The sequence below is a fragment of the Oreochromis niloticus genome, linkage group LG6 (genome assembly GCF_001858045.2).
Source record: "Oreochromis niloticus isolate F11D_XX linkage group LG6, O_niloticus_UMD_NMBU, whole genome shotgun sequence".
Taxonomy (NCBI): Eukaryota; Metazoa; Chordata; class Actinopteri; order Cichliformes; family Cichlidae; genus Oreochromis; species Oreochromis niloticus.
In genome coordinates, this window is record NC_031971.2 from 39,515,877 (window position 1) to 39,543,445 (window position 27,569).

At 42.4% G+C, this 27,569-nt stretch overlaps 2 protein-coding genes and 1 long non-coding RNA gene across 3 annotated transcripts in view; 1 reads left to right on the plus strand and 2 right to left on the minus strand.

Moving 5' to 3' along the window:
- The window catches only part of LOC100695245 (sodium/potassium/calcium exchanger 3), a 60,732-nt gene extending 59,768 nt beyond the window's left edge, over positions 1–964 (minus strand). Inside the window, exon 1 of the mRNA XM_025908103.1 lies at positions 442–964. Coding sequence (XP_025763888.1) covers positions 442–640 — 199 coding nt within the window. The 5' untranslated portion in view covers positions 641–964. The remainder of the gene's footprint in view (positions 1–441) is intronic.
- On the plus strand, positions 959–4,366 carry LOC112847139 (uncharacterized). Its single transcript, XR_003220513.1, has 2 exons — positions 959–1,090; positions 1,179–4,366. It is a non-coding gene; the product is annotated as an uncharacterized LOC112847139 (long non-coding RNA).
- Positions 4,130–26,981, minus strand: dtd1 (D-aminoacyl-tRNA deacylase 1). Its single transcript, XM_003454629.5, has 6 exons — positions 26,825–26,981; positions 22,208–22,298; positions 21,781–22,016; positions 19,389–19,486; positions 13,541–13,705; positions 4,130–5,594 (listed from the first exon to the last, which is right to left on the minus strand). Exons 1-5 carry the CDS (start codon positions 26,865–26,867, stop codon positions 13,550–13,552), a joined length of 624 nt encoding a protein of 207 aa, XP_003454677.1. The 5' UTR covers positions 26,868–26,981; the 3' UTR covers positions 4,130–5,594; positions 13,541–13,549.
- Positions 26,982–27,569: the final 588 nt, after the last annotated feature.

Consider the following 27,569-nt stretch of genomic DNA (forward strand, 5'->3'; position numbering starts at 1 on the left):
ACGAGTGCGCATTATACGGCACTGTACCGCATGGGTGATGACGTTTGGGTACAGTTGCTAAGTTAGAGGAATATTAACAACATGGAGTAATTCGACATTTGAACATTACAGTTATTTCTTTCTACTTCTCTATTTGTTGGATCATTGTTACAGTTATTAGCAGGTTTCAGGCAGGGTTTCACTTCTCTACTCATTCACCCCCTCGTTTCCTGATTGTTGACCAAATGGAATGCGGCCACCAATAAAGTCTGTCTGCTTTTTTTTTTTTTTTAAAAACACAATATTTACAACACTGTAAATTTCTACAGCTTCCGCGATGCCGTGTTTTAATTCTAACTGTGTGTTAGATGGAGAAAGGGGGAGGAAATAAAAGGCAAACACGTGGAGGAAGTCAAAGAGAAGGCTCGCTGAGGGCGAATTCAGCAAACGCTGATTTCTCACCTGAATTTTCCGCTAAGGAGGAAAACCCTTTAACGACCAGGAGCAAACCGCCGAACAAGCAGATCTGGATTAAAACCAGCTCCTTTCGCCGTTTCCGCCGCGCTTTCACCTTCTTCTGGTTCGGCATCACTTGCTTCGCCTGATTCCGAAGTCGGATACCCGGCAGAGACGTCCCCGCTTCCGCCACATCCATGCGCATCCAAGAAGTACCAAAAAGAAGCGAAAAGGAAAAGAAGAAAAACCCAACGACCTCCTTTAATTCCCGGGGAACTGACTTCTCTCCCGGAGACGGGTAAAGAAGTGAGAGAGGAAGCGGGCAGAAAGTTAAGATTGGCACCGCCAATGGGATGCTGAGGAAAAGAAAAAGAAAGGAAAAGAAAGAAACGGACCAAAAGGCTTCGAGCTGCTGCTTAGAAAAGCCGGTCTGTCTTATGTCATGTTGGAATGTGGTTTTGGAAGTGGTAATGCTGAGGACGGCTGCACGGGATCTCCATGGATGCGTCCGTCTGCTGAGAGGAGGAGGAGGAAGAGGAGGGGGGCGCAGTGACGGCACTGACACCCGGTCCAAAATCAGCTTTTATCCTGATACTGTGAAAAACATACGAAAAAGAAAAAAATAATCTTTTTTATGAGCACAGGCTCGATATTTGTGAGTAAACTGGATCTTTAACACATTCTACTTTTTGCTTTAAATGTGTTCAGTATCAAAGATGTCACAGTTACCATGAATTCAGCAGCTGACATCGGGACATCCGGACACGCCCACTGTAAAAGTCACGCCCACGAGATAGATGCACATCTGTCCAGGAGCCGACACACACTGCAGGTGTGTATCCTGCAGTCTGATGATCCAAATGGAAAACAGGCAGTGGCCACCAAGGCTGCAGGTCGTCTGGTGGCCACATGAGGCCTGCTGAAAGTGAGTGGGTCCCCACAGACTCGCGTGTTAAATCTCCAACTTTACCACAGAATTTATCACCTGTTTTAAAGGTGTGGGTTTTTTTGGCATCTATAGTAACTCTACAGGGATTAATATTTTATACCTCACCCCTATGGACACCAGGGTACTAGCTAACAATGAGCCAAAAGTAGCTACAACACAACACGCGTTTGATTTGCAGATTAAAACAATACATAAATGAGCATAAAGAAGTTAATTAAAGGGAACCTCTGAGGCTCATTTCTAGCTTCATATGTTTATCATTTGACTTTGTTAGAGCAGCTTTGCATGATTAATAGTTTAAAATAATCTGTTTTAAAGCCCGTCACTTCATCTTGTTTGAAATAAGTCAGTCTGGCTCCTCCCCCTGAAACCCAGCTGTCTTCTGATTGACTGCCCCTCTTAAAAAGAAGGCAGCGCTAGGATGACTATGTAAGTTCACCCAAATTTCATCCTCGGAGCCACACATTTTTTAACTTTGGACATGTTTACCATGTACAGATATAACCCAGTGTTGTAACAGTGAATATGTGACAGAAACAAGGAAAGGCAAATCCATCCTCTTTTATTATAAACCTTTATTAAAGTGTGAATAAACGAGCAACCGTGCACTGTATTTGTGTATTTGTGTCTCCTGATAAGCTGTAGATGTTTGATGGGTTCAGTTGTGTCTTTGACTGCCCTCTTCTGGGATTGTGTTTTAATAAGACCACATTAAACAGCTTATACTCACAGAAAATTGAAAATAATAATAGTAGTATAGAGTTCTTAAGTTGTAGTTTTCACTAAAACCACTCACTCACCCAGAGCCAAACACTTTGGCTACGCCTTCAAGGCTTCTGTAAATCATACCGGTATTAAACTCACTTTAAAATATGATGATATTATGGTCAAAGCTAAACACCAGTCCCTCTGAACATGGATTTGAAAAGAATTTAAAAAAAAAGAGTTTGGTTCTTTTCACATATTTGGTCACAAAAAAAGTCTTTTACTACACATCATCCATCAGAGCCGGGGCAGATTAGATGTGCTGTAATATTTTCTTTGGTTATACAACAGTCGTTAGGTCATGTGGATTGATTTCACCGATGTCTGCTTGTACATGTTGCCTACTTGCTCGCTGCAGATTGTTCTGTGTCCACAGAGATGATACGGACCACCGATTCCAGCATGTCTTTGCCATTTCTGATGGTTTTTTAATGCAGTACTCTTTGAGTGAAGCTGAACTTCAGGATAATGGATAATACTTGATCCCGGCCAAGTGGGTTTCTTGATTGTGGGGCCTGAGGTTTCATATAAATAGCACTGGAAACTTTCCAGCAAGAATGGAAAAAAGTGGTCAGGGCTCTAGGCAACTGGTTTCATTGTGCCTTATTAACCCTTTAGAGCAAAGAGCCCAGAGTGATCTAAAGGCAGCCAGGATACGAGCGACACTTCTACATCGGTTTCTGATGTGGCCTGGAAAACGTTCTTCTAAATCAGTTGGAAATTGTTTACTCTCTCGTGATGATGCCGACATGATTCAAGGCCTTTAAGCTGCCATGAAACTGGGCCTGTCTAACCTCCAAAGCTACATCAGACTCGGCACGGAGTTACTAAACAAGCTGAATTCCCCCAACCTCCCAGACGCAAGAAATAACTGTGGGGAAGGAGGGAAGAGGAAGGAGGAGGAGTGGGTGGGGAGGAGGAGGGGGGCGACAAATTAAATCCAGTTAAATTGTTTTTCCATAGCCAGTAGGCTTGGCAAAGGACTCGCTCACACACACAAGATGTAAGATAAGTTGTAGAAAAGACAAACCAGAAACAGTGCGGCTTCAGATGTAGGAGAATGCCTGGAATTTAACCCAGTTTCCCATGTCCGCCTCACACCGCACCCACTGCCCTGCCCAGCAGCTCAGGACGTCCACATCGACACACGCAAACAGGTGATTCCCCACAGCGACACATCTGTCCTGCACCAGCCCTCCCCTGGTCCAGCTTTGATCAGCCCTCTGAGATGTTTGGTACATCAATAACCCACACAGCCTGCCTACCTCCTTCCTCTGGCATTGGGATCACAATGCAGTCACTGCAGAGGAAAGCTGCAGTTCTAGCACAATTTGAAGCACCAAGGCTAGGTAGCTAGCTAGCAGACATATCTGGGTCATGTCTTCCCTTTCAGATAGCTCCCGTATCCAGGATGCAGCAGCTCCTCTTCCTCTCCACCGCAATCTCAAATCAGAAGGAAGAGGATGTGAGGGCTATAGCATGGTTGGCCAGGAATAGCCAAGCAAAAAAAGAGAAGAGCTAAAGTTGGGACAGTACAGAGGCCAGGTGGTGATGCTGAAAGTAGAAATAAGGCCAAGCATCCCTGCTGTTTGCATTAAAATGAGCAGAATCAAACACACAAACAGATGCTTCTTTCTTACACCTTTATAAAAACGACAACAAAACGTACATTCAGATCTGTCGAGTGACAGCAGGACAGCGTCACAATGAGAAACATGAATAAATAGCTGATGTCAGAGTTTGTCCGGTCACACTGATAGTGAGGCGCAGCTGGCCCCTCCCCACAGGTGTAAAGCACAGGTGAAAAGCACAGGTGAATGAGCCAGTCGCAGAAACTCGATCCCAGTCTTACAATCGACTGCAGCTCCCTCTCTAGAGTCATTTCCACTGAGTGGGTCAATAAACCGAGGAACACACTGAGACACAGGTCACATTTTAGCATTTAAAGTCCAACTGAAATCACATCTCCGTCTGCTGTAGTCTAGTCAAAGTGATTTTAAAGTGTAAAGCTATTCTTATTTCTGTTAATGATAAGAGACAATAATGATTTGGGGCATCAAAAACACCCTGGCAGCCTCTCAGCCTCTGAGTTAGTTGGTTACCATTCATGTTTCAGTGAAAGCTGAGTCAGTGCAAGCAGATAATGTTAACAAATGTGCGCAGCTAAATGAGCTACATGATACACAGCCATCTTTATGCTACGTCACTAAGTTGCTAGCAGACAGTAGTTAGCCAAGACTCAGCTGGTTAGCCAAACTATCGGTGTTAGCAATGCACTTTTACCCAGTGGATGTTTGTTAGCTAACTTAGCAAGTCAGCGTGCAGCATCATGCTTACATGTAGCTGGAGATTTAATGCAGGCTGTTGTTTGAAACTCTTGTGGGGTGTTGCTGCAGACTGTCATCTACTTATTAGTAACGTAACTTCTACTCCAGAAAGTGAAGACCATGCAAAAGGCCAGCAGGGGGCGACTCAACTAGCTGCTAAAAAAGCAGTCCATTTGTACAGAAATCAGTGTGGGAAAAATTCATCAGTGATCCAAAATTTTTAAAAAAAGAAAGAAGGAAAAGTAAATACTGGTGATGTGTTTATGTGCTCCGCTGATATTTTTCGGTCTTATTTAGTAAAACATGATGTTCATTCTGTAAATTTACAGCCAGAATTAGGAGAAAGCAGGATCCAGGTGCACATTTAGTTTCAAATTAAGAAGGTAAGGCCAAAAAGACTGAGCTTGGGGACTTCACTAACCAATGGCTGACTTCACAGAAGTTTCATCTCAAGTCTTTGCATATGAAACGTAAACTTGTCCAGCTAGAAACAACAGTGCCATTTCTTTTACAGGGCAGACGGTGGTAGCAATTTCAGTTTGACCTTAAACAAAATCTGCTACTCAAAAAGGTAAAATAACCTCTTAGACCTCAAAAATGTGACTAGTGTCACAATATAACAAGCTTGGTACATTCTCACTACCATGATGTTCCTGCAGTATAAACTTGGAGCTGAGCTGTGCTTCAGGGTCAGAGTCATGTCTCTAAACAGAGACTAAGTCAGAACAGACAGAGAGAAAGCAAAAGACAAAGAGACAGATGGCGGCAGAAACATGAAAAGATGGAAAGAAAGGGAGCGAGGGGAAAAGGAAAGCCGAGCACATAAAGCTACTGGGCTGCACGGTTTTATGATGTTGCCATCACCCACGCCTCCCCTCCCCTCATAAATCTAAGAAAACTGTGCAGTGTCATGTGGCCAGACATCCTCTTTGCTACATCTAGCCGGTCATATCTGAGTGTGGAGGAGAGAGGCCAAGGGGACGATGTTCTGAAACAGGCTGAAGGAATCCTGCTGATTTCCAAACAGGAAGGACAGTCCAGGATCAGGTGAAAGAGTCGCTGAGGTTTAAGGCCTTCCTGAGGAAACTGGGCTCACCGTCATGTCCCCAGTGTGACATCTGCAAGACACAAAACAGCACTAGTTTAGCCTCTTTTTGTTCACACTCTCTCAGTCATTACAGAAGATCAACCAAATGTGGAAAAATCTTCCCATGTGACCCCCACAGGATGAACTTATGTTTATTGCATAGCAAAAGTAATGAAGCCCTGAAAAATTAGACCCTTAAACCATCAACACTACCAGGGTTACAGCACCTCTATGTTTATAGGAGTCAAAATGTAGCGCTTGGGAATTTTCTTAAGCCTTTTTGAGCCCTCAAAACGTATTTATTAGGCAGAAAATATCCATGTGAAAGTTCAGGATGAAAAACACATTTAAGCTCTGTTAAGAACTACAGGGTGGGCCATTTATATGGATACACCGTAATAAAATGGGAATGGTTGGTGATATTAAAGTCCTGTTTGTGGCACATTAGTATATGTGAGGGGGCAAACTCCTCAAGATGGGTGGTGACCATGGTGGCCATCTAGAAGTCGGCCATCTTGGATACAACTTTTGTTTTTTCAATAGGAAGAGGGCCATGTGACACATCAAACCTATTGGTAATGTCACAAGAAAAACAATGGTGTGCTTGGTTTCAACGTAACTTTATTCTTTCATGAGTTATTTACAAGTTTCTCTTTGTTCACAGCCATTGACATGTCGAAGAGGTTAACACGTGAGGAGCGGATCGAAATTGTGTTGATATCTGGTGAACGCAGTAACCGGGTCATTGCAGCAGATTTCAATGCAAGACACCCTACGAGACCACCCATCTCCCATGCTACAGTTAGCAAATTGCTTGCTAAGTTTCCTGAAACTGGTTCAGTGTTGGATTTGCCAAAATGTGGACGCAAGAAAACTGTCACTAATGAAGAAACATCAGTGGCTGTCCTAGCTTCATTCAGCAAGAGCCCACAGCGTAGCACTTGCCGCATGTCACTGGAGAGTGGCATTAGTCGAACATCCCTTCAGCGGATATTAGCTACTCACAAATGGCACCCTTACAAACTCCAGCTACTGCAGCATCTCAACGAGGATGACCCAGATCGGCGCACAGAATTTGCAGAATGAGCAAAACAAACATTGGAACAGGACCCTCAGTTCACGCAGAAGAGTTTGTTCAGTGATGAGGCAAACTTTTATGTGAATGGTGAAGTTAACAAACAAAACCACCGCTACTGGTCTGACACTAACCCACATTGGATGGATCCCTCCAAGACTGTTGGAACAACAAAAGTGATGGTTTGGTGTGGTATATGGGGTACAACGATAGTGGGTCCATTCTTCATCAATGGAGACCTCAAGGCCACTGGATATTTGAAATTGCTACATGATGATGTGTTTCCCTCTTTATGCACTGAAGCTGGCACGTTCCCTGAGTTTTTCCAGCAAGATGGTGCACCACCACATTATGGGTGCCAGGTCCGAGCATTCCTAGATGAACAGTTTCCTGGAAAGAGGATTGGTCGTCGTGGGCCAGTTGAATGGCCCCCAAGGTCTCCCGATCTGACCCCCTTAGACTTTTATCTTTGGGGTCATCTGAAGGCAATTGTCTATGGTGTGAAGATACGAGATGTGCAGCACCTGAAACTACGGATACTGGATGCCTGTGCTGGCATTTCTCCTGCAGTGTTGCTATCCGTGTGTGAAGAGTGGGAGAAGAGGGTTGCATTGACAATCCAGCACAATGGGCAGCACACTGAACACATTTTATAAGTGGTCAGAAACTTGTAAATAACTCAGGAAAGAATAAAGTTACGTTGAAACCAAGCACACCATTGTTTTTCTTGTGACATTACCAATAAGTTTGATGTGTCACATGGCCCTCTTCCTATTGAAAAAACAAAAGTTGTATCCAAGATGGCCGACTTCTAAATGGCCACCATGGTCACCACCATCTTGAGGAGTTTGCCCCCTCACATATACTAATGTGCCACAAACAGGACTTTAATATCACCAACCATTCCCATTTTATTACGGTGCATCCATATAAATGGACCACCCTGTACAATGAAATCAATTTCAATCCTCCAGTTCAGCTTCATATTTTTCTCTCTCGCTCATGTCTGAGGTAGGCTTGGTTAGCATTGGGGGGTCAAGCCTTACTGGACACAGACCCCCCCCCCATTCGGGAATCAAACCTACAACTCCTGTCTCAAAGGTGTGTAAGTCTTACTACCGCTCTATCCAGCTGCTATCTCAGACAGGAAATACATAGAACGCCATAACCAAGTGGCTGGCATGGCAAACAGAAACATCTGTGCCGAGTATGGCCTGGAAGTCCCGAGGTCAAATTGGGAGACGCCCCCAAGGGTGGTGGAGAATGACCGAGCTAAGATCCTGTGGGACTTCCTGATACAGACGGACAAAATGGTGGCGGCTAACCAACCGGACAGAGTGACGACAGACAAACAGAAGAAGACGGCCGTGGTGACCGATGTAGCGGTTCTGAATGACAGCAACATCAGGAGGAAGGAACACGAGAAGCTGGAGAAAAACCAAGGGCTCAGAGAAGAGCTGGAGAAGATGTGGAGGGTGAAGGTAACTGTGGTCCCCGTGGTAATCGAAGCACTAGGTGCAGTGACTGCCAAGCTAGGCGAGTGGCTCCAGCAGATCCCAGGAACAACATCGGAGATCTCTGTCCAGAAGAGCGCAGTGCTAGGAAAAGCTAAGATACAGCGCAGGACCCTCAAGCTCCCAGGCCTCTGGTAGAGGACCCGAGCTTGAAGGATAGACTGTAGGGCTTTTTTTTTCTTTTAATAACATATTTATTATCAGAAAATAGTCTAAACATACCTGTGAATATTCCATGAGATTCTTATGATATGCTCATAGCTGGTTTATCCACTAGGAATTTTGTTGGGTGAAGTCTTGTTTTCAGTTATCTTGGCTGGAGCTGAACTAAACAGCTCCAGCCAAGATAACTAAAAACAAGAAATGATGACATCGGGTTTTGATATGTCAAGAAAAATAAAATAAAATAAAAATATAGGACATAAAAAAGACAATGGTTTAATCCCGAGCTCCATCCTGCTCAGACAGCAGACACATACGGACCTAATCTGCACAGATTATGGTATTTATGGACTTGGACACTCCAAAGATCACAACCTAAAGCCAAAATCGGTACAAAACAAGGAATAATCTTTTCTAAAAGATGGAAAATGCAGTTAAAAACAAAACTGATCTATGGTTTGAGTGGGGGACCTATATACTAAAAGCCACTGCAGGGGTGTGGGTTCCTACCACTCTCTCTCTCTGCCTTCATGTCTGGTCAGATTAAGATTAAAAATCTTCAAAGATAAATCTTAAAAAAAAACAACCAACAAAAAAAACCAAGACTATATCGACAGCAATATCTTTACGGGCTAAAATAAGCTACTCAAACCTAATCATGGAGACTTTTTTTCCCCCACAGACTTTGGCCTTATTCTTTCATTTCCCATTTTATTCCTGTTAAAATAAAAAGAAGTAAAACTTCCTGGAGGCTTAAAGTGCAGCTTCCATTTTAGGTGAACAGACAAATTCAAAAGTCTGCATCTTATTAAAAGATCTGCACAAAACGCTGACTGTAGCAATAAAAGCTAAATTTAAAGATGCAGTTACGTGTGGTGTGAACATCTCCGACAGTCCTGAGAACAGCTACAGCTGGAAACTGTTCACAGCAGCTGAAACCTTCCTGAACTGATAACTTTCTATTTTGAAATTAGAACGTTGCAAACAGGAAGGATGAGCAGAGAAGATAATGGAGGGCCGTCACAATTATTGGATGGAAGGCGAGCACGGCTCATGTTTAAGTCACGCAAAGCAAACCTCGGGAGCGCCAGTTCTCTCTATAAAACATGCAGCCACAGAGCCAAGCAAGCAAGGCCGCTGTCCTTTTTCCTCTTTCTTCCACCCATCCCTCTCTTTCACTACAGCACACACACTTCCCGAGGTGCTGTGTGTGCACTCTCTCACTCCAAAATCCAAATAACTGTCACCTTATCAAAAAAAAAAAAAACCCACTCCCTTTCCTCTCACGTTTCCCCCTCATCCCTGGCTTCTGGTCAGACCTTATGTAACAAGGTGCTGAAGCCTCCAAAACTTGGGGATTACACTGCATCCTCCCCTGCTGTGAAGGAGTTCAGGGAGGACACTGCATAATAATAACATTGCACCTGCTGATGTTTTGATGGAGGTTTTAAGCCATTAGAAGCTAACAGGAGCTATCAGGCGACTGGATGAAGATCACTCGAGAGTTAAGGAGAAAGAGGAAAACCCTTTTTTTTCATACAAGATATGAAAATGCTTATTTAGTCAATAAAAGTCTAAAACTTTGGGATCAGGATTTCCGCTTCTGGCTCAGGGCACAGTAAGGGTGTTTGGCGTGTCATAATCTTCTGCTCACAAGTGACTGAGTGCTGCCTACTCCAGTCGAGAGACGTCAGTAAGGTTCGACTCTACAGATTACTTCTATACAACATATTTCCTCAACAGATTCCACATTTAGTGTCCACTTCAGTAGACACACCTTTGTAGTACTTGGTTGGCCCCTCGTTTGCCTTTAAACCTGCCTTAACTCAACGTGACACAGATTCAACAAACTGCTGGAAGCTTTCCTCAGAGATTTTGTTCACATCAACATGACAGCATCACACAGTAGCTCCAGATTTGTCAAATGAACACCCAAAGGTGCTCTACTGGATTTAGATTTGGTGACTGTGGTGACAACTTGAGCACAGTGAACTCGGATGATGTGAGCTGCTGGAATGAGCCATCAGAAGATGGTCGGCAACAGCACTCAGGTAGGCTGTGGCATTTAAACAATGCTCAGTTGGTACTAAGCATTGTTTCCATCTCTCTCACCATCACACTACTAGCAGCCTGAACCACTGATGGATTCACACTCTCAGGCTAAATTCTAACCCCACCAGACGGTGTGGTCTTCTGCTGCTGTGGCCCATCAGCTTCAAGGTTTGATGTGCTGTACACTGAGAGATACTCTTCTTCAGTTCAGATCAGCAGTTTCTGAAGCCGACCAGCTGAGCTCAGGTTGCACTTAAGCAGGTCAGCATGCGTCTACATGCTTAAATGCATTGAGTTGCTGCCATGTGATCGACATTACTTGCTCCAGACCAGCTTATGTGTTCAACCTAAGTTACTATGGTAACTTAGGTAATGAAAGCCACCTTCGTGACAGTGAAACTGATTTAAGCTTGTGATACCTCACTAACCCATTAATCTCACCTCTCTGGTGTCAGTCATGCTTTTGTCTGAATGCAGCTAACTGCACTGGCCCATCTTTGAGCACAAGGATCAGGAAGCATTGCTGCCAGTTTGAGGGCATATCCATTAATGTGCATGTCTGCCGGAGGGTTCACAGAGGGAGAGGAGCTGTGCTGCGGGAGTCTGCAGCCTCAGCAGGGAGAGCAGAGGGGGACACAGAGAGAGCTGACTCAATGCCTCCCCATCTCTGTTCTCCCAGAACTCGTCTGTTTTTGCACTAGTAAACAAATACTCAAGGCAAATAAGAACAACCCCCCCAAAACATACCCCCGCCCCACACACACACACCAAACCACCCCCAACACTGCAATAAGAAGCACAAAATGAGAAACAAACAGGTCTGTCTCTCATGAAGGTTGCTGAGTTTCACCGCAATGTCAACAAAAACAAAGAGATCAGGCACAGATGGAAAAAGGGAGATGTGGAAAACAAGAACAACTGTAACTGCTTCTCACTGCAGATTTAAGGACGCCATATTGCACATGACACCATACACTAATATTATAAATGGGACATAACTATTTTTGGGAGGTGACTGCATTTGTTGACAGTGCAAAAGACAAAAATTCTCTTGCACAGATGCAAAGCCGTTTTCTTCTCAGAGTTTCAGCAAATTTAAAAGGACCTAAAACCAGGTGAGCACAGGAAATGCTGTTTAAAGATATAACTCTGTTTCCATAAATGGAGTTAGAAACAGAAGAACAAAAAATACTGCAGTTTAGAAATGCTTTGACTGCTCAGTATAAGAAGTAAAGCATTATATACATACAGATACACCAGATCTCCAGAAAAATTGGGAATGAAACTAAAATCTGCTATTTCGTCATACACTTGAACATTTATTTAACAGACAAAAGGACAAAGAAAAGATTTTAAATGGTTTTTTCCACTTAAACTTATCTCTTAAACATAAACACATTTAGAAATTGATGCTTGCAACACAACTCCAAACAACTTTGTGCAGAAACATCAGTGAGTTCTGGGCCCAAGCTCATACGAGATGGAGCGAGCAACAATGGAAACGTGTCCTGTGGTCACAGGAGTTCACGGCTCAGCGTGCACCAGTGCCCGTGGCATGGGGGCTTTGCACATATGTGAAGGCACTACGAGGAGGAGGAATATTAGAGAGACATATGCTCCCATCAGGACATCATCGTCTTTTCCCAGGAACTCCGTGTGTAGGACAATGCCAGGACTCATTGGAAAAGCCTGGCTCCGTAGACATGGAGTCTGTGTGCTTGACTGCAGTCCTGATCTGTCTCCCTTTGAAAATATCCGGCACCTCATGAGGAGGAGAATCAGGTTTTAGTTTTTATTGGATTTTCAGAAAGTGTCCCAACTATCCCAGTGGGGTTTGTACCGATCCATTACCTAAAACACTGCAATTTCACTCCCCATAACCCAAGCATGGTCTTCGATGGTCTGTGCAACACAGCAGATATACTATTATCCAACTAATAACATTAAAGTGATCAAAAAGTCACTAGCAGCACAAACTAGCAGACAGCTTGTGCTTACAGCTGTGTTAGCACACACCTCAAAGTCACATCGCTAACTCTGAGTTTTACAAACGTTTGGAAGGAGGGGAGTTATTAAAAAACTCCACCTTCCTCGAAATTTCCTAAACATGACTAATTTTAAAACCTTGTTTTTAATTAATTATGTGCCTGAAACAACTCCATCACAGATCTCCATCCTGGGATACTTTCTGGCTCACCATGCATCATCCTTCCGTGCCGCGGACCCCCCCCCACCAAAAAAAAAATCGAGCAGAAAAGACACGCCAGCCCACACGCTCAGCTCTCCATATGGTCACTAAAAGCTGTTGCAGCAAGTAAAAAGCCATTTTATGAGCTTGATATCCTGTTTGCTGTGACCTTTCCAGGAGAACCGCACACTAAACACAACTACCCACAACCTCGCGCACACATAAACAAAGTGACGTGCGTGGACGAGCATGCAGGGTAATTAAGTCGGCCGGCAAGCTGTCCTGTTGTGGCTCTAATGAAGTTTCAGTGGTACCAGCCTTGGCAGACACGTTCCCATATTTACACTTGGTTTGTTTCTTTAATTTCTTGGATCAATTTATGAACTTCCTTCTGCCAAGGCTGGAGGAGCTTTCCAGGTTACATCACTACTCCAAAGTTGTGGGAGCTGCCTCCACAACGGCCAAAAAACAATAACTGCAGCTCTGAGACGATGACTGTGCAGAAGCAAGTACTAAGAGTTAGAATTGGACTAGAAATGTCAATTTTTTTTGTTTTTTGTGTTTACATTGTTTTTGAATATTGTGTAGAAAGCATGAACAGCAGGTGCGTGCAAGCCTTCTACTTACAGTCAGAGCCGTGTCCCTGAGATAACCACATCCTCCTTCTATGACATCATATATTTGCAAGAGTAGAAAAACAATGTGAAACTGAGCGGTTAGAGCAGTTTGAAGCCTGAGCTTTTGTCTCACAGGTGTTCTTTGTGCAAACACTGGTAACAGATAACAGCATAGGACGTCCCCTTTAAGATGAGCCTTTAAGATGACAAAACAAATTTCCCACGTGTGGGACTAATAAAGGTTATCTTATCTTATCTTTATTTAGTGGGAAATGATTGACGAATTATAAAGACTAAATCAGACAGACACACCTGAGCATAACTGTACCTGACTGCATGTGTGTGTGTGTGTGCACATTTCCCACTCACCTCAATGACCTAGGGCTCCCTCTCTGAAGACACATCCCCCTCTGCCCCACTGCTGGCGTTGGGGTCCTGTCGAGAACGCTGGGCGCCCTTCTCCCTGCCGGACTCTGAGGGGCCCTTGGAGCGTGTCTTCTCTTTCCTCTGCTGCTGCTTTTCCTGCTTTGATAGCTGGGAAAATACAAGAAAGCGAAAAGGCTGGGTCAGAAAGACAACAGGCAGTTTAAAACAGTAGCTAGGCTTTTAAGATCAGACATCTCATGGGACACACACATTGTGGTTTTGTAAAATTTAACCAAGTGGAAGCATATAAATAGAAAATGAAATAGGCCCTAAGACTGATCCTTGTGGTACACCGCAGGTAATGTGAGCCGTAGATGATGTAATCACAAAGAATCCTTCGAAATATTCCTGAATCCAGATCCAGATTTCGATCGAGTCCGGCTCCTAAGAATAATATTTTCATGCAAGTCTGGCCATAAGCTTTCCCCCCCTACTAACAAGCAGACAAACAACCAGGTCACATAACATCCTAGACAGAGGATCGTTATAATAAGTAATAACAATTTATGGATTCTTATTTCTAAAACTGTAACATTTTCCCTTTTCCTACTCTGCAACTGAAACCTGATTCATCTGGGCCTCCTGGTGGCTCTGTGGTCCCACCATGAACATGCTGCATCATGACTTGCAGATCATGACCTTTGCAGTATGCTCAGTATTCACCCAAAGGTCCTGACATGCATGACAATTACAACAATTAATTAAACAAAGAAAAAGAGGCCCGGGCCAGCACTCCACATTTGTGATACATGACTACTTCTATTCTCTCGGCATTCAGAGCTATTCCGAGCTGTCATATGATCCCCTCAATGAGTCTATTGTTGTGACTGCACGCACTCCCTCTTTTCAAAATAGCCCTTCATGCTGCCACTCAGCACAACTAGTCAGACAATTCTACTAATCAAAAACCGCTCCTCCCTCTTCTTCACGGTTCATAAACATCACTCCACAGTGATGATGAAGTAGGTATGCTACCTGACATCTGTGTTTCCAGACACAGATGCTAAAACTTTTATGGTTGTAGGGGAAATATTTATGAACTAAATGTCATCTTAAAAATCCAAAGCATTGCATAAGACATTACATTATTCAACGAGTACAAAAAAGACAGTGTTATTCCCAGCTGAACCCATTAACACACTGTGGTAAGAAACTAGGCCTGCTGTTGTCTGTGTTGATGATATCGGTCAGATCAGTGAGAATTTGGAAAGTGACACCATTTTGCTAATTATGCCCTCAGTTGCTGCTTGTTTGTGGGTCTCTCTGCATCCAGTTAATAACTGAACAGCATGCTCTATTGGGTTGAGATCAGGTGACTAACTTGGCCATCAAAGAATATCCCATTTCTTTGCCTTAGAAATCTCTTGGGTTCCTTTTACAGTTTGCTTTGGGTCATTATCTACTTGCACTGGGAAGCTCGGTCTAATCAGTTCTGCAGCAGCTGGCTGAATCTGAGCAGGGAGTGCAGCCCTGCACACTCCAAAATCCATCCTGCTGCTTCTATCAGCAGTCACGTCATCAATAAAAGCAAATGACACGGGTCCACATGCCCATGCGATAATGTTACCTCCACCATGTTTGACAGATGATGTGGTAAGCTTTAGATCAGGAGCTGTTCCTCTTCTTCTCCATACTTGTCATTCTTCCACAAGTTAATCTTTGTTTCATCTTTCCAAAGAATTATTTTTTCCAGAACTGTGTTGTCTAGAACAGTTATCCCCAACTTTTTTTGCATCACGGACCGGTTTATGTCCAACAATATTTTCACGGACCGGCCTTTAAGGTGTCGCGGATAAATATAACAAAATAAAACCAGTACCGGTACCAAAAAAAGAAGATTTATTCATAACACACGGGAAAAGGCCCAGGGAAACCAAGTTAACGATAAAAAAATAACGCTAAAAAACAATAAAAACCCTGAAAACCATCAATTTCACATCCGATTTCAAATCTTGATTGTTTGATATAACACTGTGGTAGTGCACAAGGATATCTGTTTATAACTTTAGTTTACAGCAATCAATATTTCAAACTCCGACGCTAAAGCTACATCCAAACCCAAAACTCTGATCTCCAACCAGTGAAAGCTTAGCATGATCAAACATTATGTAACTCCTGTGAATGTTGGGTTTCAGCCCACAGCCTAAATCAAAATGCACCAACAGTAAGGTGAACAAACAGAACAACTCTGGAGCTCTCTGCCATCGGGCTGCAGCCTCCAGCTTCCCAAAGAGAACATCCAAAACTGGATGATTTTCATTGCTCTGGATAACTCCATTGTTTGCTGGCCGCTTGACCCTGTGGTGGACTAAATCCCTGATTCATGGAAAGAAAGGAACAGTGTCTGCTGGCTGTTGCTTCATTTCCCACCCCGTGCCAAGCGTAGCCTATTGGCTGGCCTTTTATCCCTCATGTTCAGTCTTGGCTTTGGTTCCTCAGCCCCCACAGCAAAACATCCCAAACAGACAAGATTAAAATTCTGAGGACTGCTTAATATCCCTCCCTTTGGGCAAGCAAGCCAAGTCCACCAAGGGGAGAGCAGCCAAAGCCGGCCTGCAGCCAAGGCATAAGGACGCTAACTGGTCTCCACAGAAGTGAGCAGAATTCAGGAAGAAGGCTGCACGAAGCTCATTCTGGTGGCAGAAGGAGCTGAGAAACATCCTGTCACTGCAGGAAACCGTCCCCTTTTGCACTGATTTATATCTCCATTACGTGACTCTTATTCATTCATAAACCAGCGGCTGCATGTACACACAAAAAATAAAATAAGAGATTTTCATGACTCGTTCACAGAATCACTGCAGAGAAAATCGAGTAAATCCATAGTTGAACAAATCACGAATGAGACCCTGATCATGTAGCTTGATCCAGCCTTAAAAAAAAATTAAAAAGATGTGCATTTACTTGAACTTTAATTAATGAAATAAATAAATAAATAAATAAATAATTGCAAGCTAAACTAAACCATCCTGATGAGGAGTGAAGCTGGACTTTTCTTCAAAATTATAATTTGATCTCGGTTATCTTGTTTTAATAGTTGTCAAAAGACAAAATTGTGACTGAAATTAAAATCTGATTAACTGCACAGAACACTGATATCTGAATTCAGCACAAATCCACAAAGTTTTTGCTTCAATTAAAAAATGAAAGAAAGCGAAAATGCATCAATGACACTAAATGGACTTGCAAAGAAAAGATAAATTTTAGTTACAGTTGCATGTTAATAAATCATCTGCTGCAGCATTAATTGGTTTTATAAAAATAGCTTGCTTTTAAAAAAAAGGGACATTTTGCAAAAATGGGCAGGAGGAAGATGAAGATTTACGGATGTAGCAGGATTTTGGGATACATTTATGAAGCACATCTCTGTTTACAGTTCAGATTTTCACAGCTGTCCTCTGACGATGTTTGTTTCCTTAACAAATGATGTGGCAAGAAAACACTTAAAGGCAAAGAATCAATTAAACATACAGTTGCTGAAGAAGCATTGGGCTGTGGTAAAGGATATTCTTTAGAATAGAGATCAGTTTATATTTTGAAGGGACACTTTGAGTGAAGGTGAAAATTGGGTCTAAATGAATGAAGAATAAAGCTAAAAGAACTTTGTTTTATGCATTTTAAACAAATAGAAAATCCTGGATTGGCTCAGGAACCTCTCCTTTGTTTTAGGTCATTTAAAAAGGTAAAATAATAAGAAAAAAAATAAGATAATGAAGCTTCACAACTTTTAATTTAATTCGGTTCTGGTGCTTTTCAGTCCCTTACAGTTGGTCCTCTGTACTCATATCAAGACTTCTCAGAAGCTAAAATGAATCACCTGCTAATGTACTTTTCATCCAGCACCACACTGATGTCGCTTTCCCTAAAAGCACTGAGCATGAAAACCTGTCAAAGCTCCCTGCATGCAATCAAAATGATATACTAACCCTTTCAGATCACAGCGCACACTTTCAGAATAAAAGAGTCCCTTTAGAAAGGAGGCATCCTGGTTTGACTCACACACACACACACACACACACACACACACTACTAAAACAAATGGGGACTTTTCAGCTCCTTCCCGGAGGCGACTGAGTGATAGTGAGATATCAGTGAATCAGTGCGGCTCCATGAGGGTGACACACGTTAATCATGTCTGAGAGCTTAAAGTTTCGATTTCTGTTTTCCCAAATCTAGATTGTTATTCTTGAGTCCTTAATTTGGGATGCTGGAATTCTGCATCCAACCCCAGCATCCTAAAAAGCAAACTTAACACCCAGCCTATAAAGCACTAGCTTTGCAAGTGAAACAAACCATGAGCACATCAGCATAACGACAGGGGCACATCTTACATGAAGTGCTACAGCCAGCAAGTTAGCAGTAAAAAGGACTTTGAAAATAAAAGCATGGGGCCTGTTCAACGGTTGATCAATCACAGGGGTGTCTCATATGGATGAAAATATTAAAAAAAATAAGTAAATATTAATTGTTTGGTAAACAAATGCTGGCTAATTTAGTGTATTTTTCTTTTCTAAAATTGTACTTTATTTTATTTAATTTTTATTGCATTTGTGGAAAAAAGTTGAAGAAAGTAAAAATTGTGAGTTTTAAAACCAAAACGATCAGCTGGGCAGCGATGATCAGTGAGTTTGTAACTTTGAGTGAGATGATAGGTTTTTCCACATGCAGGCGTATCCACACCACACACTACTTTGTGTATTATACTTCTGATATTCATTTAACTGGCTGGATTTATAGATGTTATTGGATTTAATTTTTACATTGTTTTCTTTCCTCGAGTTTCACTTTGCTTAAATTCGAAGCATTTGTGGATTTCAGTTTAGCCATTAAAAATAACCTCTTTGTGACTCAAACTCAGACCTGAGGATGCATGACTTTATAAATCTTTAATTTTAATCTGTCAAATATGGAACAGTATTCCTATAGATCACACAAAATCAAGCAAAATAAACCTAAACTTCAAGAAACCTGAAGGATATAAATAATGGATGCTTCTTATTTCACTCATTTTAAAAAAAAACAAAAAACAAACAAACAAAAAAAAACACACAATCTGTAGCATAAGAATCAAGAGTCTGTACATGAGAGAGCAAACACTGCCACCTAGTGGTACAATAGAAATGAACTCCTTCACACTGTGAAAATTAGGGAGCCCCTCCCTGCTGACTCTCTCAGAATCAGCTGATTGTTTTTGTGCAGTAACTTTGAAAATATTTGGAGTGTGACTATGTTCAAAAAAAATGTTGCATGCCTTCTTTAAATGCACCAGAGTTACAGGCCCTCAAAGTACAGAGAGATGGGACTGTGTCGAAAATTGGTGCTTTCTTAGTCACCTTATTTTTTTTTTTTTTTTTTATGCAAGTATGGGGAGATATCCATGTGATATTTTGATTTCCTCTGAGCATCATTGTCATGGGATGCATCCTAGTTTCAATAAACTGCAGCAATTTAATGTCTTTAATGTAGAGCAACAGAAACAAGCATTGACACTGGAGCTTTTTCTGATAATTCACTGGAGAAAACTTGCATGAAAAATGCACTTTGGGCAAACTTTGAAAAGTCATCTGACAAAGTGGGAGTGTTGGCTGCTCAGAACAAGTAACAGCATATGAAAGATCCCCTTGTTATCTACATTTTGATACCAGGCTCATCTTCTGACTCGTATACAAACATGACAGGTGATCGGTAACAGGCACACTCCTGCAGGCACGGCACATTGGAGGTAAGGCAGCTTCCAGTCGTATCTGAGGTATTAAGATGATTCTTTAAAGCTTCGTGCTGAGTGATGTACCTGTTTGGGGTCTGTGGGTCCGGTCGGTGATGTCAGTTCGATGGTGACCGGTCCGTCGTTTTGAATGTGGACCTGCATGCGAGCCCCAAACTTCCCATCTACAATGATAAAACCAGGAAGACAAATGAATAGAGATTACAGTTTACAGGCATCAGCACTCGATGTTTCACGATGTGACGTGGAGCTTTGAGACATTGGGGACAAAGGCGACGGAGAGGTGTGAGGACAGGAAGTTTCTCAAATGTTCTCTTTTCTTCCACCGGGTCCACGAGATTAATGACACCATCTGCACAATGAAGCCGTTGGGCCGCGGTGGAAAAAACGCTGCATCATCGCATTTTCTCTCTGGAGGGGGAGGCGGAAGGCTACCTAATTAAGAAGCCCTACACCTCCCTCGCTGGGACAAGGTGTTCTCCTCACCTGCTCCCCGGTGGGCTGACCCAGTTCACCGCCACCGTCATTGCCAGCGCGTCACCACGCCGATGATCCACCGCCTAAACTGCTGTAACCTTACACCGAGATGGGAATACGGGCAATTAAATAGCAGGGAGCAGGATCACTAGTCCAGGCCCATACGTGTATGGCAATAACTGTGACCTTTGACCTTTTGTTTCCAATTAGCTTTGAATCAGGTAACAGGCATTTTTCAGCCATGCCAACCTGCAGCCTCCTGGGACTCTATTAAGACTGGTCTCTGAAAAGACCGCCAACAGACTGTGGCTATTTTTTTAATTAAAATAATCCATCTTATTCTTAGCTAGAAACAGCAGCTATCAGCTCAATATCAATATCCAGGCCTAAACTCCAGCAGGGGGCAAAAATCAGAGGACTTTAAAATGGGGCAGTGAAGATGATGATGGATTTACTGAGCGGGGGCGGTTTAGCGTTGAGGATGAAATAGCAACGTGCTAATTACAGTACAGCTAGCTCATTTCATTAATGACCAGCTTTTTAACTAAAGCAGCACAAATGAGCAGCTCCACAACAAGCAGGCCTGATGAGGGAGCGAGTAACCTGCTAACCAAAATGTCAGTGAGTAGGTTTCACGCAGCTGTTTCCCTCACACACAGCATGACAATTCAGATTAAACCTGAAATCCAGAAAGGATGCCCAGAAAATACCTGCAACCACCGGTGCTACCCCTAAGCCTGCTTGCAGACACACCTATGGCATCAATTTTAAAAATCCTACATCATGTGTTAATGAAGTGTTACTGTTACTGAGCCAACTGCATAAACATGAGCACAGCTTTTGTTCTTCTTGCTGCATGCTTGCATGTCTTGTGATATTATGGATGTTTATGTTCACTTTTTATGAACGTACATTACTGGTCACCAGCTCGTCCTTTAATTTAACAGCACAATCCGCCAACATCTGTAGCACCCGCAGACACCTGAGACCCGCTCACTGTGATAGGAAGTCATAAAGAAGCGAGGTAGAAAGTCGGGCAGACGACAGCTGCATAAACCAGCCCAGGTCTGCAGGATCTTGAAGTAGAAAATGTTCAATTTATCAGAGAAAACTAATGTTTGATTTAACCATTTGACCAAAGAAGCATGTGGATGCTACGGATCCTAGCACCACTAATGTTAGCACACGCAGCAATCCAACTGCAGTCTGAGTGTTTGCAACGTTAACATCGGCACAAAGAGATGCACATCTCAGCAGCATCTGAGAATAACTGGATTATCAAAGAATATTATCCAGTTTCATTTATTCTCTTAAATAACCACATGTTCATATGGACAGTGTTTCTTACTTTTGGACTAGTAAACTGGTCACCAGTAACAGAACTACTTGTGAAGCTGGAGTAATTTATTTAAAGTTAATGTTAAATATTGTAAGATTCAAACTAGGGATGTAGTCAGTTAGTCAGCAAACACACTGAAAGCATTTAAAGCTGAACCCAGCCCAAGCACATGCCTGTTTAACAGCTAACGTTAGCAGTGCTAACTTTAACCTTCAGTCTCTGCAGGCTGGCGTCCACACACATCTCACACAGCCCCTCATTTCCTACTTCAAAGTATTGCAGTGGTTCATGGTTCATGTCTGACCCTTCACATCTTACCAAAACAGAGAGAAGGAGGCTCTGCTGGTCGTTAGAGTCGCAGCTCTTGCCAACTGCCGACACACGTCGATAAAGTAGGAACAATCTGTTTAACCGACTAACAAAGCAGCAATCTCAGACTCGATTAGTCGCACACATGTCTAACATTAATCTGACTCGCTCCACATCTGAGTCCCATTAACAGCTGCTTTTAATAAAGATTTTAATCTGTAAGAACTACTGCAGTATAAAGAGTCAAACTGGTGTCCACAGCTTTCAGTCACAGAGTCTTATAGTCAAAAAGAAGGCTTTGCTGACGTGGCTCTATGCCTTTGTTTTACCCACCTTTAATGAGCTCCGGTTTGTAGGTGCTTCTCATGTTCTCCAGGATGCTGTCGTAGAAGGGCTGAGCGAGTTCTGCGGGCATGGCCGAGTGGAAGTCCGGCTTGTTGCCCTTCAGGATGCACTGCAGGGTGAACTGGCTCACACACAGAACCTCAAAGTCTCGCTCCATGACACTTTTGCTCCACGCTCGGCCGTGCTCATCCTCGAACAGCCGCAGGTTCAGGATCTTACGCACCCTGAAAACATAAACAGCTTTTGCCTCACGTTCTGATGTTTACGGATCAGAATTATTGACGACATTTAATTTTTGTGTAAATGTTTTATTATTTTGACTGTTTGCTTATGGTTTATTTAGATTTTCCTTCTTTTTATGATGAAATTACAGTGTTTTAGATCTCAGCGTGTACTTTTTGGTTTCTGAACTTACATGTACTCAGCATCCCTCTGCGTGTCCTCCACAGATATGCCCAGCAGCACACACAGTCCACGTCCGATCGAGCTGATCTGCTCCTCGCCCACTGCAAAAAAACACAACAAAATGAACACTGGCACAGAGATATCAGACAATGCCGTGCCCACAAAGAGCACGACCAACTTGAAGAAATCAGACAAAGGAGATTTTATGTTTTTACATCCTCAAAATTTGTTCATTTTCAAGTTTCTATGAAAGCATTACAGGCAGCTTTGGACATGTGTGGATATTTGCAACTGCAGTGAATTTGTTTTTCATCTTGGATACTTGAAACTGATTTAAACCTAGCGGTAAATGTGCTCTACTTGACCGTTTGAGGGTCACATTGGCCTTCTGTGCACTGAAGCAGTGAAATTATATCAACGCATGTCTCAAAATCCAATCAATGTAATCTCTCACACAGATGGATGCCCTAGAGAAGAAATGCGCAAACGTCGATTCTTGCCATTATTCAACCTGTAGAAACCATCAAATTCATGTCTTTAATATTCGTTTCTTCAGCTTTTTGTTCATTATACTTATTTTTTGTCATGACAAAATGAGCCATGTCAGAGATGCCAGCACCTTAACAGAGACTCACACCAGCAGCCTGTTGCTTACTGGCCAGCTGCTCTAACCTCTGCTCTTCTAGCTACTTAGCCAAATGCAGCAGAATAGATCCAGCCTTGGTTCTCTTGATTTTAGGAATTTTACTCTCTTTACTGATTCGATGGGCAAGTCAGCTCTTTTGACAGCTACAATGTACCAACTAACAAATTAACAAGCTCTCTGGTACCGGTTACATCCACAATCATAATAACAATGTAGATTTTATAATTTTATACTTGGTTCCCTTCTTTGGAAACTGACTGACAGAAAAAAAACAAAAAAACAAACAAAAAAAAAAAACAGGAGGTAGGGGTGAATATTTTTAGTAGGAGTGAGCAGTGTGTACAGGATTAGAAATAAGTGCATCATGGAGACAGTTCAGGTCGAGCACTTGAGATGGACTGAGCATGTGCAGAAGAGGGATGGTGTATATACTGGACAAAGGATGTTGAAGATGGAGCTGCCAGGCAGGAAGAAGAGAGGAAGACCACAGAGACGATTTATGGATGTAGTGAAGGAGGACGTACAGAGGGTTGGTGTGACAGATACTAGGGTAGGATCAAATGATGAGCCACTATAGAGGACGTCATGTTTCCCACACAATAAACATGAAGATGAATTTGACTGATTTTCTTTATTGATAGATTGTGAGAATTGTGACTTGAATTTGTACTTTTTAAGCATATTTAGGAGAAAAAGAAAAAAACTGACCGGTTACATCAGCACTGTAGACATTTTAAACGCACTTTCTAAGAGTGAGAAAATAATATAGACTGAGAAATAAAATGTAACTACACATATATGAGCGTGTTTTTGTAAACTGTTTGCCCTCCAGCTGTTGTTGCACACCGGTGTTCCAGATCAACTGGCGTTTAGATCAACTGGCGTTGGTCGAACAGATGTGTGGCAGACTTGCGTTTCAGGAGCTGCTACCGACAAACCAGCAAAAAAAAAAAAAAAAAAAAAAAAAAAAAAAACGCCAAATGTGTCATCTGTGACACTTGTGAGGTTATCTCAAACACACTCCGTCAGTCTTGATGCCGTTGAACAACAAAATGTTTAAAAATGTCGCGAGTTTACCTGGTGATATCCTCATGCGCGACGCGATCGCGAAAACAGCAAACAATTAACACCACGCCGGTGTTGTTCACAGGACAGGAAGAGTAAACGATCGGGAGACTCTTGTCGTCGTTATCGTTCCCCTCGCACGTTTTATTTCTCCGGTTTCAGCGTTTTTGCTTCACAACTAAAGCGTGCAGTTTACTTTGTGTGCACTAACATGGACTCGAGTCAACCAGCGCCACCTCTGGCCAAGTGCCACAGCCTACAGCCAGATCAACTTGTGACACACATCTGCACCACGTTTGAATTCGTTTCATGCACAACACATTTGTACCTTTCAATTGTGTCTGTTTGTGCGTCATGCAAATAAACCTTTGAAAAGAATGAAATGATATCATATATTTATTGTGGCCTACATTTGTACAAAATTCCAAATTATATACACAAAGTCATAGAAATCACCACTCCAATTGGTCATCGTGATTTTAATATTCTCTTTTTCCATAACAATGAAATACGCCTTGGACAAATATGACACATCAATAGTTCATTGGTGTTGTCACATCACATCCTGTAAGCATCTTCTGTCTGTGTCTTTTCTCTGGAAATGAATATTTCCAGCCAATATAGGCAATCCATCAACATGGCTGGAGAGTTGGTAGTTATATACAGTCTGTAAAGTGTGGTTAATCTAATGAACATTTGTAAGGAGATGGCAGTTACTGTGAATTTACAGCAGTTACACAGTGATTAGTAATAAACAGAGCCAGTGAGAGTGAGTGGATTGAAGAAAGTCCGTGACTCAGGTGTGTCGATTGGTTTGTCATCTGTTTTTGAGTCTGGAGGAGACGTAGAAATCTTTTGTTTTAAATCCAAGTTAGGAAGATTCCTGTTTTAAAACAAGCACTTTTTGTGAGAAATGTACATCTGCAGGAAGCACACAGTTACATTCTGTTCATCATGTGGGCAAAATTGAAAATGTTGAACATTGAAAAACTGAGAACGTTGGGCAAGTTCAAAAGAACTTGCCCAGAAATGTGTTTGTAAGAACGAAAAACCTTTACCAAATTGTTCCTAAATTAGTTATGGAAAGTCTAACTGTTGTATGTCTGTGTTCTACATGTTTATCTAATGGAAAATAAAGTTGCTATTGTCATATTGTAGTTTCTTGACAATTCTGAGTGGATTTACACAGTACGGGTCAAAATGACCTGCAACAAAATCAATGTCATTTTTTTGTTTTTCAACATAATACAAGGGTTAATTTCCAAAACGTGCATATGATCTTCAATTTGTAGCAGATCCACTATCACATAGCGGCTGGAGCAGTCTCCAATGGAGCTCAGTTCACTGCTGCCACCTGTGGCCAAGTGCCAGAGCCTACTACTAGATTAACTTGTGACACATCTGCACCTGCTGCTATGATCACATTGAGTAGAGGCTGAGTGGCTGCACTTACCCCTGGTACATCCAAATCTACCCACAAACATGTTGAAAGATGCAATCCCAGCAATGTGGATTGTCAACACTAAAAACAATCAGTAAGCAAAGACAACAGGGATCAATTTTTTCTGTTTATTTAGCACCCACAACATTTGTAGTCGCCTTCTGCACAGGGGAAGTCCACACACACTGTGTGGTACCACTTTCCGCAGAAGGTGCATTAAATCTGCAAGATCGAATGAGATTGTCAGGGTCATTGTCTGACTGTTTATTACTAATCACCTGCTGTAAATTCACAGTAACTGCCATCTCCTTACAAATGTTCATTAGATTAACCACACTTTACAGACTGTATATAACTACCAACTCTCCAGCCATGTTGATGGATTGCCTATATTGGCTGGAAATATTCATTTCCAGAGAAAAGACACAGACAGAAGATGCTTACAGGATGTGATGTGACAACACCATTGAACTATTGATGTGTCATATTTGTCCAAGGCGTATTTCATTGTTATGGAAAAAGAGAATATTAAAATCACGATGACCAATTGGAGTGGTGATTTCTATGACTTTGTGTATATAATTTGGAATTTTGTACAAATGTAGGCCACAATAAATATATGATATCATTTCATTCTTTTCAAAGGTTTATTTGCATGACGCACAAACAGACACAATTGAAAGGTACAAATGTGTTGTGCATGAAACGAATTCAAACGTGGTGCAGATGTGTGTCACAAGTTGATCTGGCTGTAGGCTGTGGCACTTGGCCAGAGGTGGCGCTGGTTGACTCGAGTCCATGTTAGTGCACACAAAGTAAACTGCACGCTTTAGTTGTGAAGCAAAAACGCTGAAACCGGAGAAATAAAACGTGCGAGGGGAACGATAACGACGACAAGAGTCTCCCGATCGTTTACTCTTCCTGTCCTGTGAACAACACCGGCGTGGTATTAATTGTTTGCTGTTTTCGCGATCGCGTCGCGCATGAGGATATCACCAGGTAAACTCGCGACATTTTTAAACATTTTGTTGTTCAACGGCATCAAGACTGACGGAGTGTGTTTGAGATAACCTCACAAGTGTCACAGATGACACATTTGGCGTTTTTTTTGCTGGTTTGTCGGTAGCAGCTCCTGAAACGCAAGACTGCCACACATCTGTTCGACCAACGCCAGTTGATCTAAACGCCAGTTGACGTGGAACACCGGCTGTCGGAGAACAGTCGCCAGCCGTGACGTCTGTCGCTCAGCCGTCAGTGCCGCAGACATACAGAGGACATGTTCACTGCTATCACCCCCCTCTGAACTCCAGCAACGGCTGACAGCTGGAGAGACAGCAGCTCATTCACTCTGCTGGCTAATGCTAACCCTGCTAGCTTAGCTAAGGCGACGCGTTAGCGACGGAAACGAGCTGTGAGCAGGCTCGAGTTTAAATACATTCTCAAAATGCAGCAGCCGCGATCAGGTTAAAGCTTACCTGTCACACTCGCCTTCGTGACCCTCTGAATGATAGCTTTCATTGTTGTGGTTGTGTTGGGGAGCACGCTGTCACAACTTCCGGGAATCAACAGAGCGCACGGCACGATGTCTCCCCCTGGTGGTTGAAACCGGTAACACGGGTCCTGAGATTTAAGCGTACAGGGAGGACAGCGCTCGTGTAGGGAATTTATTAAAGCCCACGCGAGACTTTTACAGCAGAAAGTTTTTACTGCGAGCTGTCAGAGTAGATAAAGCGAGTGAAATTAATAAAACCTTAGTTACGTTAAGTGTCCCAGAAAACCGTGAAGATGAACATGTATGCACACATGCTGCACCTAAGCGGAATACAGCCTACACTTTAATAGACAGATAAATACTTTATTGATACCACAAGGGAAAACTTTTGTGTTACAGCAGCATGACAAAGAATAAAATCGTACAGTCTACAATACACAACAAATAAACAACAAAGTTAAATAAACGTGCACAGACTCTTACTGTGTGTAAGAGGTTACTATGAGATTGTTGTAAATAAATTCCTGCACTGTGATAACAAAAACAAAATCAAAAAATGAAGTTAGTTAAAAACAATTAAGAAGAAGTGCAAACTGGATTAATAAATAATATGTATAACTAAAAAAAAAAACAGCAGCATGAAGGTATAATACAAAAACATGTTTGAATCGGTAGGAAAGATTTCCTAAAGCGTTGTTTATGTCACTGTGGTGTGGAGTGGGTGTGAA